Here is a 15,767-nt window from a genome sequence, read left to right as displayed (position 1 = left end):
CAAAATTTTTGAAAGTTTAAATTATTGGAATTGTCATGTCTTTAATTTTTTAAATATATTGACAGTTTTTTGCTTGTACAATGTTTAATCAGTTTCTCTAAACAAAAAACAAACAATAGTCTCCCATAATTCCAGGATCCCATCTTCCTTGGTACCAATGCTCCGTGGTCCAAATATCCTGATGGAAATTGCTTTCCTTGCTCATTGCTGACAGAGCCCAAATTTTTGGGAAAAAAGTCTAGATGCTAGTGTAGGAGATGAATTACATCTTACATTCTAAATGTTTGTAGTTTTCTAACAGTTTATCAACCAAAAATCATAGTTTTCATCGTTTCTATTGCATAGTAAACTATTAACGTCTTTGAAGGACTTCCATGCAGCTAGGTCACATTTGCTAAGTTTATAGACAAAAGTTGAGTCCTTAAGCAGTTTGTTGATTTGCAGACCGATAAATACACCCTCCTTGAGCTTACTATCACTCAATTTAGGAAAACTTATTTTTAAATGATTAAATCCTGATGCATCTTTGTCTAGCGCCTTTACAAAGTTTTTCACAAGTCTTGAGTTTTATGTAAAGTGGCAGCATTATGATTCATTAATGACAAATGCTTTACTATTTTTTCACCAGCCACAAAGTTCTGCCGTAATGGCCAGTTGTTGGCCATTACCAAGTAATGACCAGAAATGGTCATTATTACTTGGTAATGACTTTTTGTATCACAACTACACTTCATTTTCAGATTGTTCTTCTAGCAATGTCAGATTAGATGGTGGTAGAGATACAGGTTAACTCCTCTCCATGTAGTACTGTACTGGCTTTAGAGCCAAGGATACATCAGTAAATTTTATAAACTTTCTATTTTTGCATGAAAATCCAAATAAATTTGTCATATAAAAGTAGCAGGTCCACTGAAGTGGTCCTTAGGTTCACACCAAACCATCAGTACAGCAAATGGCATGGCTCGTCATTTCCCCTTCAACCATTCAGTTCAAGTTATTGAGCACAATATGTAAATAACATGAGGTGCCCAAATTTTATCTTGATACCTGAATGCACAATCAAAAAAAATATATATAAGTTGTTTATCAATTTAAAATATATAAGAGTTGTTTATCAATTCAGAAATCGTCATTTTTTGAAATTTAGGCATAAATTTACCACAGACATATCATGAATTGTCTGGATGGCAACATCCAAGAACTTTTGCAGAAGCCATGTGTAGCAAATGCCATGAATAGACAAATGCCATGTGTAGCCGTGTATAGACAAGTTTGTATGTGTCTATTTCTCATGATACAGTGTATATATATTTTGTATGTATTTTTATTTTTTGTTTAAACATGTATGCATATTTTAAAATAAAAATGCAGACACTCTTCTTAGTTGCAACCTGTAGTTGATAAAAATGAGTATCATAAAAACAATTTTATAAATTTACAATTTAGTAAAACTTTACATGATAACACAATTTCAATAGCATATTTGAAATCAACACCCAAAATTCAGTGAGAAAAGTTGTATAACATTTTAGATACAAATGTGTTTATGTGTAGATACAAATGTGTTATTAAAAATTATTCAAAAAATGAAAAAGCTTAAAAACATAAGGATGATAGTCCTAAAGAATCTTCTCCATCAAATAAAATAATGATGAGTTCAGTCCCATTTGGAAGTAATACCAAAAAAACCTAGGAATTGAAATGAAAAAGTATAACTTTATTGAACAAAAAATTTGATAATTATAAACTTAAATAAAATATTGCTTACACAGAAAAGGAAGTTTAGTTAAAGGAATATTTTGCTTAAAAAGTTCAAAATTTGAATTCAATTTGGTTAATTTAAATCATGATTAATATTGCTTTTTTGAAACAATTGAAAATAACTTTTGTTGAATAAATTATTTTCAAATTTACATTGAATTAATTAAGCTGAAATTTGACTATTCAGCATATTTTTATCTTTCAATCTTGCTTGTAGTATAGTGTGATCAAGTACACCAATTCTTACATCCATCTCTGCAATATCTGATTTAATTTTTGCAATAGCTTTCTTTATGTTAACTAAAGGAGCTGGAACAAAAAAATATATATATAAAATACATATTCTCTACATATAAAATATTTATCAATTCAGTATTCCACATCATATTTTACTTCTTTTTTTTTTTTTGTAAATCATCCATTGCAAAAAAAAATATTATGTGAAATTACTGAAACTTAATTTCAAATCTTGGGAAAAGTATATTTAGGCTTGTATGCCCATTTCGTTGTTACCATTCTTTTGATTTTTGGGGGTTAATTTACAACACTATCACTGGGGGTTACTTGGCAATCCAGTTTTAGATAGAACTAATTAACGAATTATAACCAGGCTAATAGCTTGTTTTAAAACAGTTTATCAAACAAGCATTTTGTATACACAGGGACTGGGAAGGAAACTGAAAATTTTTTAAACAGCTTTTTTTATATTTGGATGATTTGCTAGTGTGAATTATGTAGCACTTATAGTAGTCCACTTATTTCTGTTTCATTTGGAATGGAATTTGCAGTACTATGTGGTCTGTCAATTTTTTTTTAGTTGGTAATTAATGTTAAAACTGTGTGTCTATTTTGTTGCACGTCAACACAGGTCATTTACAGCCAATTTTCTTCTCAAAAATGCAGTCCTTAGGCAGTCTTAAGGCAGAGGATAAGAACAATATGTAAAAAGTTAGGATCTACGAGAGGGACTTTTTCAGAATCTTTGTTATTTGCCTTCTGTCACCATTTCCTTAGAAATTTTTGATCACATTTTTGACAAATTTTTTATTTGCACCAATTAAATGATTGCTATTTATTAATAATATGTAACTGGATGACATATTTGTTATGAGTGATGAACTAACATGTGTTATCAGTTTCTATTAAACTACTATTTTATTGCGGTCTTAATCTTAAAAGTCAAATTTTCTTTGAAAATCCTCACACAGTTGAACTGAAAGCCACTATTTTTAGAAGAGATTGCATTAATTTCATTTGTAACTGTTAAACATCCAAAAAAGTTTCATAAGCGTATTTTATAAGTGTATGTGTATATATATATATATATATATATATGTATATATGTGTGTGTGTGTGTGTGTGTGTGTGTGTGTGTGTGTGTGTGTGTGTGTGTTAAAACTTACATCCATCTGTCATTGTTGATCCTCGCTCATCCATTTCTTGCTTAACAAGCTCTAATTCATCAGTTATTCTTATTAATAATCTCTGGCGTTCAGTTACACCTCCACTTACTTCTTTATAATGTTCAGTAACTTTAGCCAGTTCATCCTAAAAATGTAAAGTAAAAGTATTATTGCAGCATATTCTAAAAATATATATATATTTTTTTCTATTCTAATAACACCTATCTATAATGTCAAGTGTAGATATTTAATACTGTACAAGTTAGGGATATTCTAAAATTCACCTTTTAATAAGCTGATAAACAGAAACAAAAATAGAGGAAAAAATGTTATAACCATAAGCTGCCTTACATATTGGCATTGCTTCTCCACATAATTGCTACCTAGATTCAGGTGCTTACTTTACCAATATAACTTCCAGTAGGCCACCATCAAAGAAGACTTCCCTTCACTACTGTCATGAAGCTACCATTGTTTTTAAAGTAGCCTGCCAGAAGACTTCCATCTAGACAAAGATAAGGATTTGAAAATCTTCACTCAAAGTTTCTTATTATTATCATTACTGATGTAAGTTCATCCCTGGATTATTCTCCTGATTGACTATTATTAACTGATTGTTATTAGTTGGTCAGATGAAAAAATAGTTTTCACTTTTCATCAGCATTTCTCAACAGTATATGGTTAAAATTTGACAACCACCTTGCTATTCAACTTTGACATATAAATCTTTGATTAATAATCTTCCATCATAGACAAGATATTCTTTAATTATTCAACAAATAATTGTAATTTGACTACATATACATACTAAATGTTGAATATTCATCATCGCTTTGCCTTCTTTAAGTTTTCAAAAAGTTCTGTGTCGAAATAATTCTTCTGTTAGAAGAGCAAGACTGTTTAAGAAGTAGAGAGTCCCAGAAATCTTAGCAAAAATCTACAAACTGAACTAATAAGTTAAATGTCACAGAAACCATCACCCATATGAGTACATTTTTTTTTTGGTTGCTTGTGGGCAAAAAACGCCTGGGGCGTTATCATCACCCGGTAGTTATTATTAAAAGGGTAATAACTCCAAAATAATAAGCTATACAAGGTGTAAATGTAATATTAATCATATAATAAAAATCTACTAAAACAAGCCAAAAGGCAAAATAAAACCCAAAACTAATATCACAGACAGAGTTGATAAAATATTAAAGACAAAATAATAGAATAAACAAAGTATAAAAACTTGCCTAACTCTGATGGATTGTGCAAAAATCCCCACCCCGGATAGTAAAATTAAACTAAAAAATCAAATCGAAAATAAGGTTAAAATTATTAAAAAACTCTCCTTACAGAAAAACATATTTAAGTACAGTTGAAACATGAGTACAGTTCACTCTTACTAACATCACTCCAACAGCAGTTTTCTAAAAGCTTCTTCTCACTCTTAGAATTCACAGCAATCCCATACTCTATGCAATGTAGTAGAATAACGAAATTTCTAACAAAATTAGAAACAGCGGATTTATTGTAATAACTAGAAGAGATTTTGGAAAATGGTTTGCAGAATAGTTTCAAGGATGAGATTGCAATCTTACGTGTTCTGTAATTTATCCCCCTTTCTACCAAAAATATTTATCTTGAATAGTGGTTGGGGATGGCCATTTTATTACCCTGATCTGGACAAATGGTCAATATCTAAAACACGGATGAAACTATTGATGCGGTTTTCACTAAAGTTTTTCCTGTACAAATCTATATATTGAAATCATTTGTAATTTGACCATCATGCCATTTACAAAATACACTTAAATTCAAATTCAGTATGGCAGATCCAAGATGGCCGACAAAAATTTCCAACACAACTCAGAGTAGTTTCTTTTATACAGTAATCAACTACATTTATTCTGGTAGGGTAGTCATTCAGTTTTCTATAATTAAGCTGCTTCTGGACATTCTGTATATTACAATCCTTATCTTACTCACAATTTTTTATCTTCTAAATATTCAACATCACCAATTAACTAAACCTGGATGTCTTAAAACATAACCCACAACATCTTTTCAAGGTGATTACACAAATATCATTTCTCTTCTTTATACCTTATTTTGAATTTTATCAATCCACCCAATTTTCAACACCTTCTGCATCATCACACTTCAAACAACTCAATTCTTTACTTCCTCTTTTTCCCATTGTCAATTTTTCACTATCATAAAGCAATACACTTCAAGAAGTGTAATGAATTTTTAAACATTCAAGAATTTATTCCTAGTTCTTAAATATATGTTTGATACTAGCAGACATGAAAGTTCTCATTGATCATGCCAGTCTGAATCACTTCTGAACCACCCAATCTTTGTAAGTTAGTCCTTAACTAACAAAATCTTCCCACTTCTGATATATCATGTGTTCCCATATATCAATATTTAGTTCCTCTTATCCTTCTTTCTCACATTTCATTACCTTGAATTTCTTCCCCAGCTGCCATTCAGTATTTCTTCTAACTCATCTTTGATGTAATAGAGCAATGCTATCAGCAAATCATCTTTATTTTTCCCTGTAGAAAGTTACTCCACCCTCAAGCTTTTCCTTAATTTCTGTATAAAAGTTGAAAATTAATGCGGATGAACTACATCCTTGTCTCAGCCTTTCCTGAATTAGACGTTGTCTCTCTTCATCAACTCTTATAATTGTTAACTGGCTTTTACAGATTAAATGATTCTTCTTTTCCTATATTTAAGTTACAATTTTCTTACAATTTTCTTACATTTTCATATCAATTATCTTCTCCTAGTTAATAAATACTTTATACATGGATGGCGTTATTCATTTTAAGCCTGCCTAAAATTAATCTAAGGGCCAGGGTGACCTTTACTGAATTTTTGCTCTTTTTGAAAACTGAATTTGTCTGACAAATAATCTTTTCCATTGTTATTTTGCCTGTAAACTATCACAATAAGTATTTTTGATTGAGATGTTATTTGATTGTGTGATAATTCTTACATTAAACTGCTTCTGTTGCTTTCTTTGGTATGGTAACAATTATTCTATTTTTATTTTAAATCATAGGGTATTTCTCATATGCATACAATTTGCATACTAATGGATTCATAAATCTTATTATTCAGTCTTACTTCTCTCACATAATGTACATTTCAGACAGTATTACAAATTCCTAGTATTTTTATGCCTTTTTTAAATCTGTTTCAGAGCTTTATCAAATTCTGATTGTCATATGGAATATCCTTTGAAATCAAATTACTTTTCTTCCTCTTGTACTTTTATCAAACAATGTTTCTATTACTGCTACCTGTTATTCTTTCTTCTCTTTGTAAGAAAGGTTTTCCATTCAAATCCCTCATAGTAATACATCTTGACTTCATATCCCCCCAACACTTTCTCTTAATTGTTTTACGTGCTAGATCTATCTACCTTCTAACAATAATTTTTCTATACATCATTACATCTCTCTTTTGTTAATTTACATTTCCTATTAATTAAATGTCTACACAATTTCCTGCCTTGATTTATCTTTTTAATTTTTTATTCTCTCTGCTATTTCATTTTTAACTTTACCCATTCATTTCCAACTCAATCTTCTAGCTTCTAGGTCTGAACCTATTTAACTTTAGTAATTATTTTCTTTTAACCTGTCTGCATCTCATCTCTTGGTTTTTGGGGTGTGTGTAAGAGGAAATTCAAAAGATTGTAATCAAGAAATTCAGAAAAGTGGAATGAAAAGAGGACAGAGAAAATCAGGATACTAGTACAGACAAGCAGGAATAACAGAAACCATAAAAATAACAGGATTTTGAAAATGATTAAAAACATATACCTGCATACTTCTATGCTGATTAAGAAGATTTTCCAGCTGAGAGTTTAAAAATTTTTCTCTGCTCTGGATTTTATCCATTGTTCCACCAATATCTCTTTCTAGTTTTTCTAACTGAGATTTAGCAGAACTAAGTGTTTCTTCCATTCCTCCTCTATGATGCTTCATCTGTTCTAAATGTGATCTCCAATCTCGAGCATCTGTTAAGAAGTAATTACTGCATAGTTATCTTTTGTATTTAGAATAATATTTTATTAAAAGCAAATTTAAAAAACTATTTACCGGCAAAAAGTTTTTTCAGAGCTACTATTAAACTTTTTTACTTATTATATTGCAATTAGTATTGTTATTGATGTTAAAATTACAACATGTAGACATATTATTCAAAAAATGGAATAAAAAATATACAGAATATAAAAATAATACTAGCCTGTTTTGATAGTAACTTTTAGCAGTGGTAATACATGTTCCAATTCTAAACGCCACTCTTCTGTATTTGTGTTAGATTCCAGTATTTCTTCTGGCTTTTGTACATCTATCACCACCTAAAAAGAGAAAGTAGGGTCGTCAATAATAAGTAGTAAGAAATACTTTTCTATTTAAAGTGATAGATTTTTTCTTCATTAACTTCTAATTAATCTAGATGTTCTTTTATGCAGGCTAATAGAAAAAGCAAATGAGAGAGTTTTATTGGATAAAACCAAGCTCCTTGAAAGTTGTAACCTTGAAGTAACAGGTTAACACACTGTTATTCTCAGATATACAACTTACTTGTATAATTAATTTAATTATAAATAAGTTTGAATCTTAATTGATAAGTTTATAAATTATATAGTTTTAAAAATGCATTTATACTTTTTTGAATTGAATCTCAGCTCATCGTATTAAAATGTGAACAGTATTTTTAAAATAGAAAAAAGAGCAGGAAAATAGTCATATATACCAAACATACAGTGTCCAACAAGTAGGGTACCAAACTTTGGGAAATGGTACTCTTAACAAAAAAAAATCTTAACAAAAAAAATATATATATGAAGAAGTGTTCAGTCTCATTTGTTTCCTGGCTATCTATAATTCTGTGTTTTTCAATAAAAATTCATGTCACAGAAATAGATTTAGATAATTCAACCAAATTGGGTATACGTGTTGGAAATTTTTCCTTCTCAAATTTCAAAATTGGCAGAAATATTTTAATCCTTACCATCTCAATAACTGCATGATTTTTCAAATTATGGTTTATTATCAAAGTTGTAAAGCAAGTTTTTGTTTAATAAATGACACCACATTTGTATAAATGGAATTTCAAAAACTATTTGTGCCAGTTTTCATTTCCTTTGATGAGCCAGTACAATTTTTTTAATAAAAATAATATATGTTTTTTTACATTAATTTTCTTGGAAAATTGTAAAACATTCTACATAGAAATTGTAATATATATCAAAGATTATATGTTGAGGAACTGTATTCTGTGGGCTACAAGTAATATTTTCTGAAAAGATTAGTAATCCTGCATTGTATGCAGTTTTGATTACGATTGAATGCAGATTCAGTAATTAAATGAGATCAAATGACATTGCCTCCACAGATGAGTTGAAGATTTTTTTCATCATCATTCCTAGTGTTGGCCATAGTGTCATAACATATATAGCCTGATGTCACTCTGATATCAAGAAATTCATTCAAACTTTGTCAGTAAGAGTCCGCAGAACTGGTCAGCACGGCAGTCAATGAACTATAGTTACAGTTCTAAACATTATGTAACCTTAAAGTGAAATAAAAATGGGAAAAAATAAAAAATAAGCATGAAAACATTGTATTTTTAAAAAAATCTCAAATTTTGTTAGGCAATGTTTTTTCTTTTATCTGATGAACCACAGGACAATGTCATCTTTTCCTCAAAAAAGTGAGTTTACGAATTGTGCCGCTAGGTAGCAGTACTTGATAGTACTAGGTAACATACAAAAACTTATGTACTTGAAATAATTAAATTTAAAAGAAAATATACTACAGATTTTTTTTAATAGTAAATGCTCTATCTAAATGAAAGAACTGATAATGAAATTTTTTTTAATTTCAATCACTTCATTAAAAAAAGATTATAGCTGCTTATAAAACACAAAAAACACGAACAGTAGGAAGGTGTTCCAAATGTGGGAACAAAGATTTGTTACATAAAACAGAAAACTTCGATTGGTAAAATTGTTATTCTACAATTAGAACTATTTGAGCTAATTGATGGAGAAATAAAAAATAAGTTCATTTAATAATAATGTAAAAAGTGTGTCTGCATTTACGATAAAAATCGAGGGTTACACACTTACAAACTATTAAGTGCAATTTTACAACACGAATCTTCAGTTTGTGAAGATAGTTTTATTAAAAAAGGGAAAATATGGTATGAAGTGAATGGTATGACTATCAGCAAAAAAAATTGGCTGAGAAATTCAAAAAATGTATATTTGATTATTCTAGAAAGGCAATAAATTTTAATAATAATAAATCCATAACATAAAAATCAGTAATTCAAAAAAAATAAAAGAATAATTAACAAAATGCAATCCAAAAAAATTACAATGAAATTGTAAATAGTATGGTAAGAGTCTTGCAGATATCATTTCGTACGCTCAAAAAATTTCTGTAATATAAATAAAACTGTTACAAAATGATACAGATATCAAGAAAGGTTAAGACAAAATTTCTATTATCAAAATCTGTTATTTAGAATTTAAAAAAAAAAATAGATGTTAAATAACTCTTACCGGTTTCATTTTATTTATTAAACAATGAATAATAATAATTGTATTATTTCTGTAAATGTGATATATATTACATATAACTGAAATCGGGGCCGGTGACAGTTTTATTTAAAATTTTTTTTAAACAAAATTCTAAATTAATAACAGATTTTTATAATAGAAATGTAGTGTTGATATCATATGATTTTGTTAAAAACAGTTTTATTTATATTGAAGAAATTTTTGTTATTTTGAGCGGAAGAAATGATATCTTTTTCTGTTCAGCCTCCAGAACCACCATAAGGTATTATTACTTCAGAGGATGGTGAATGAAGATGATATGAATGAATGTAAATCAAGTGTAGTCTTGTACAGTCTCAGGTCAACCGTTCTTGAGATGTGTGGTTAATTGAAACCCAACCCCAAAGAACACCAGTATTTATGATCTAGTATTCAAATCCAAATAAAAAGTTATTGCCTTTACTAGGATTTGAACCTTAGAAGTCTTGACTTTGAAATCTGATGATTTGCAATTTCACCACTAGACCAACCCAGTGGGGGTTGAAGAAATGATATCTGCAAAACTCTTGCCGTATGGTTTACAATTTAATTGTAATTTTTTTTTAGATTCATACTATCTATGTAATAATTCAAGAAAATTAGTTGCAGTTAAATGCAGTAAATCAAAATACAAAGAATTATCCAAGGTGGTAGCAAAAGATAAAAGTAGTATTAACTTATAAAGTAGTATGTATTGTGTATGGTATATGCTTGTGCATGTGTGTAAGACAAAAGTAAAAGAAAAAGAAAAACCCTGTTTAAAAATATGAAAAATAGAACAAACTGACCTAAAACCAGATAAAAATGGAAAGTATTTCCAATTTAATTTTATGTAAAAATTAATATTGTAAAATTAAATTAGAATAATTCTTAATCTATCAAACAGCTTATTGAAATTAATGCCAAATATGAGTTAAGTTGCTTGTATATTAATAAATTTTTAATTTAAAAAATAATTTTTAATTCGTTCTATCAAAACTGAGTTGGACATAAAAGGTAAGAACTAAAATAGTTATTTTTACTTTCTTTAATGTAAAAATGTATTAAATTCACTTAATAGGCATAACCTATTTCTGATTCAAATAATCTAGCAGATTTTTAACTGTACCTTACTAATATTAGGAATATTTTGTAGATCATCAATATTCAGCAAATTATCTTCATCGTCTTCAGAATCTTCAGCAGCCATGTCTTCTTCAATTCGTTCTAAAAGTAGCTCTGAATCATCTTCTACAACACTACTATCTTCATCTAACTCTGGTGGTGGCTTTGGCCTAAAAATTGTATTAATGTTTTTATTTGAAGAGTTTTAGTAATATTATACTTATTTACTGAAAGAAAACAATTATAAAATCTGATCACTGTTTTGGTACAGTGAAATATAGCATCTGTTTGAACTCTGATGTTACACCAAAGTTCAAGTCACTGCATATGAAGTTTTCAAAAAATAAATTACGCTAATTTGAAAAATTATACACCTCTTTAAAAAATGATATTCATAACTTCAAGTATTACACAGTAACACGGCTTTACAATTTTTTTTTTTTTAAATGTTAAATTGAGACGTAACAACATATTAAAAATTCTAGCAGATGATGCATCACCAGCACATGACAAAAGAGATAAAATTGTTGCTTATGATTTTTTGAATGGTTACATTGCTCTAAGGTATGGTTAGAATTCAGACTGCTCCAATACGTTTTTACACTGCTGTGCCAAATAAAATCTTACTGACAACTTTATTCATACACAATTATTAAAATAAAGATAAAGGCATTATAATTAATAAGAAATTACTTTTTTTAATTATTTAATAAAAACCAATAAAAAAATAACTATCTTTACAGCATATTAAATCCACATTCTGTTACAACCTAATAACTGCACAGCATCTTGAAAACCTCAAATTTTTTAGAAAATTAAATGGTTCAAAAATAGAAATAAATACCCAGAACTGAAGCCATATAAACTAGTTTCTTCAGATCATAATTTTAAAAGGCAAATCATTAAGACATAAAAGGATAATTGCATGGTATTTACATTTAGGTGCTACTGACCACATTTACTAATGCTACTTAGGAGCAGCTCTAAAAAGTAACAAAGAAATTTAATATAGTATAATAAACATCCACTTACAAACTTACAACTAATAAATTTGGACATCTGAACTACCTAATCCATAATACCTCTAGCTCTACGTCTGGGTAAATCATTTTTGAAAATAAAGGATGCATAGGAAGTCAAATAAAATAATTCAACTAATCATTTAAGTTATAAAGCAATAATACTGGTTATTATGTTTTATTTTTAATTAAATGGCTTATTTAGCTAACCTTTAGTACTGTACCACTTAAATCTAAAAAAATGAAATGAAAAAAATTTTGATAGAAAATTTAAAGGATTATAATAACAGTAATAATTGTTACATAAATAAAGAGCATTAGCCGCAAAAGCGATAACCGCTCTCATCCGGCTCATGGCGAATGTCGGTGGACCGAAGGCCAGCAGACTGTGACTGCTGATGTCCTTGGTGCACTCCACCCTGTTATACGGGGCGGAAGTATAGGCCCATGTGTTAAGATTTGAGAGAAATCAGAAGTGCCTCGCACAGGTCCAACGCGTATCGCGTTGGATTTGTTCCGCGTATCGGACGGTTTCCAAGCCTGCCCCGTTCTGGTGATCGGTGGCATTATACCCATTCTCTTTTGGCAAGGGAATGCCAGGTGGCCTACCGAAGGCAAGGGGCAGACAATGACCAGGAGACATCGCCGGGGATGGTGCGAATAACAGATTCACACATTCATTGCCTGGCAAAAGACCTGGGATCGCTAGAGACCAGAGGACAATGGACCACAAGGCTTATCCCTCTGGTCAGACTGTGGACAGAGCGCTGGCATGGAGAAGTGAAGTAATAGTGAAGAGTTTTTAACGGGTCACAGGTATCTCTGCACTTATCTCAATACCATCCCCCAACTGCCTCTACTGCCCCGGTGTACTGGACGATGCTGAGCACACCATTTTCAAGTGTGTTTAGTGGGTGGCAGAGATTGAGGTTACTAGAGGCAGATCTCTGATCTCTGAGTTCTGAGCACTGAGCACTGAGCAACCACAACATGGTTGCAATGTGTGTGGCCCAATTTGTCTGGGACATTCTCAAAATACAAACTAGATGGCAGCCTTCTCAAGCTAGGCTAGAAGGACTTTGCCCAACGTGATATGCAAAATGTTTCTGGTACAAAGGGGGATGGTTTAAGTTGGTAGTCTGCTGATGGCAATTTGACAAGACCACCAGTGGGACTCCAGCAATCCATTCATAAATGCATTTCCACCTCCCTCCTAAAAAAAAATTATTATTATTATTATTATTAATGCTTACTTATGCCAAACAAATTTCAGTTGTTCTAATGCTTTGTCTGCAAGACTGTTTAATATATACACAGCATGCTTTCCACAACCTTGTTTTAATTTATTTGGTGGAAAATCAACCAGAATTCCCTGAAAAGTAAAATGAAATCATTTATTTCCTATTATGGTATTCTTACTTATACAGATAATATGGAGTATGTGTATATAATTTTTTTTAGAAACATGACATGATGCACTTCTATTATTTTCATAATTACAAGCATAAAATTATATAACATTTATAAAAAATTATAGCATTTATTAAGCATTTATAGTTATCTTTAAAGTATAATTTTACAGTACATTGTGACATATGCTTTAAAACTTAAATATTCCATTTTCACTTGTTACAGTAGCAGCAATTAACTGACTGACAACAGATAAACTTCATTGCTAAATAAAATAAAATGGGTCAAAAAAAAGTTCAAAAAGTAACTATTAACTGGAGAGTTATTACCCATGTATAATGAATAATAATGGCTGTTTAAAAAAATAGATTTCCTTCTAATTTACAAAATTGAAATATCTTAATAGATTAATCAATGATGATTTTTTTAAGGTTTACTTTAAAATAAACTTGTCCAACTATTAAAAATACAAGTTTCTTACGGTACCGTTTGAAAAGTTTTTATAAAAAGACAACAAAATAGAACATGATTACATAAAAAAAAGAATTAAAAAATGAACAAGAAATTGAGTGTATGGTTGTTTCTGAGTCAATCCCATTTGGGGCTGAGAATTTTTCATGTATTATAAAATTTACAGTGTATCTGTAATTGGGATAATATCAAAATAACAAAATAAATGGGAAAATCATGTCATGACATTTTCTTCAAAAGATCTGAAAGATTATTATTATTATATTAATTTATTTAACATATAGCAGTATTCAAACTACAATTTTTATTATTATACAATCTCAGACATTTTTTTGTGCACATTTTAATGAAGAAAACGATTAAAATGATAGGTGAAAAATAGCATTCTCTTGCTAGAAATCTAATCAGAAACCAAATGATTGGATGACAACATACTAACTACTACACTATTTGACCAGTCAACATTTCTTTATCAGGATTCTATTACCTGTATAGTAAAATAAAAAAAAAAAACAAAAGCTCTGCATTACCTATTTTAGTAAGTTATGATTGCACTAATTCTTTAATATAACAGAATATCTATATAACCATTATTAACTTTGGTACAAAAGTTAATAATTACATTTTAGTACCTAGAACTTAGTAGTTTATTTTGAATTTGACTCCAAGCTTGTATCTTAACTAATAGTAATTTCTATCTAAAGTGCAGTAAACTTCAAATATTATCTAATATTATAATGATTATTATTAATTGTATTAAAATTAGCTACATAAGTTTTTCAGAATTAATTACATAATTAAATTCTTTTTGTTTAATTATTTTACTTACTTATACTGAAACCAAATATGTGGGTAATCCAAAGATTGTGGTAAATCTAATATAGTAATCCAATAATTAAACAAATTTCCTCCCATCAATTTTTTTTCTGATTGTTAACACACCAAATAAAAATAATCCCATGCAATGTTTACACTCTGAAAATCTGTTTTACAATTATATCCATCTGTATTTTATACTACAGAGGGAAACACCATTTTAATGCAGAAATTTTACGAAAGGAACATTAGTTAGTTCCAGTCTACAATCAATTTAGTCACTATTTTTCTAGGAAAAATTTTCTCATGCACACACACACAAACACCAATTTAAGATTACAACTACTTGAAAAATATATTTGAAACACTGTAGTATTAGTGCAAATGAGATTCAGCTTTTTGAACTTTCAAATACTCACAAATTCTCGAGTTGCATCAAGAATACTTGCAATTGTAGAATTAGGATCATCATACTCTTGTGGTTGCTCAAATTTACAACCAGCTTTTCTTATAAGCCATGCAGATAATGAAGTAAACATAAAAAATTGTTCTCCTGTATTAGTTTGCAATGCAAAATAATGCCTGAAAAATGTTACCATCAGCTAGTTACTCTTTAATTGACAAGATTTTTAATACACTGTGTAATTTTTTTTAGAGATAGTAAAAAAAGTTTAGAGTCAAATAATGTACAGTTTAAGTTTGATTTAATTAAAGTATGTTAATATTACAAAATTTACTCTAAGTAGTATTAAAATATTATTTTAAAAAATAATATAGGTTTGTAAAATTCATACTTATTTAATGGTCTCATTTTTAAATCCTTAAGAAATTCTTCATCATAATTCAAAACATTAAGTTTATCCATAAGGTCTTCCATTATTTGAAAAGGAAGATATGTCTGATGATCAGCAGTATCATCTGCAGTGCTTCCTCTTGAGGAAAGTTGTTCTCTGAGCAACATTTTCTCAATATTTAACTTAAGCAATAGATTAAAAAAGTAAAAGGTAGTTGTTAAGAGACTACTTTTTCTATATTATGATTTTTACTGAATGATATGTAAATCTTCGTACTGAAATCGTTCTTAAAACTAGTGTTTATTTTTTGACAGTGCTTTGTTACCATAGCAACAGACATACTACCAACACAACCAGACAGATACTGTCA

General features: G+C 29.3%; 1 protein-coding gene across 1 annotated transcript; it reads right to left on the bottom strand.

Annotated features, from left to right (window-relative positions):
* Positions 1–1,848: 1,848 nt before the first annotated feature.
* IFT57 (intraflagellar transport 57) lies at positions 1,849–15,564 on the bottom strand. The gene is made up of 8 exons (XM_075369183.1): positions 15,398–15,564; positions 15,023–15,185; positions 13,160–13,278; positions 10,892–11,057; positions 7,419–7,533; positions 6,992–7,188; positions 3,165–3,309; positions 1,849–2,070 (listed from the first exon to the last, which is right to left on the bottom strand). Exons 1-8 carry the CDS (start codon positions 15,562–15,564, stop codon positions 1,925–1,927), a joined length of 1,218 nt encoding a protein of 405 aa, XP_075225298.1. The 3' UTR covers positions 1,849–1,924.
* Positions 15,565–15,767: the final 203 nt, after the last annotated feature.

This window comes from Lycorma delicatula, chromosome 6 (genome assembly GCF_047948215.1).
Source record: "Lycorma delicatula isolate Av1 chromosome 6, ASM4794821v1, whole genome shotgun sequence".
Lineage (NCBI taxonomy): Eukaryota > Metazoa > Arthropoda > Insecta > Hemiptera > Fulgoridae > Lycorma > Lycorma delicatula.
This window is presented reverse-complemented; position numbering and strand designations above follow the sequence as displayed.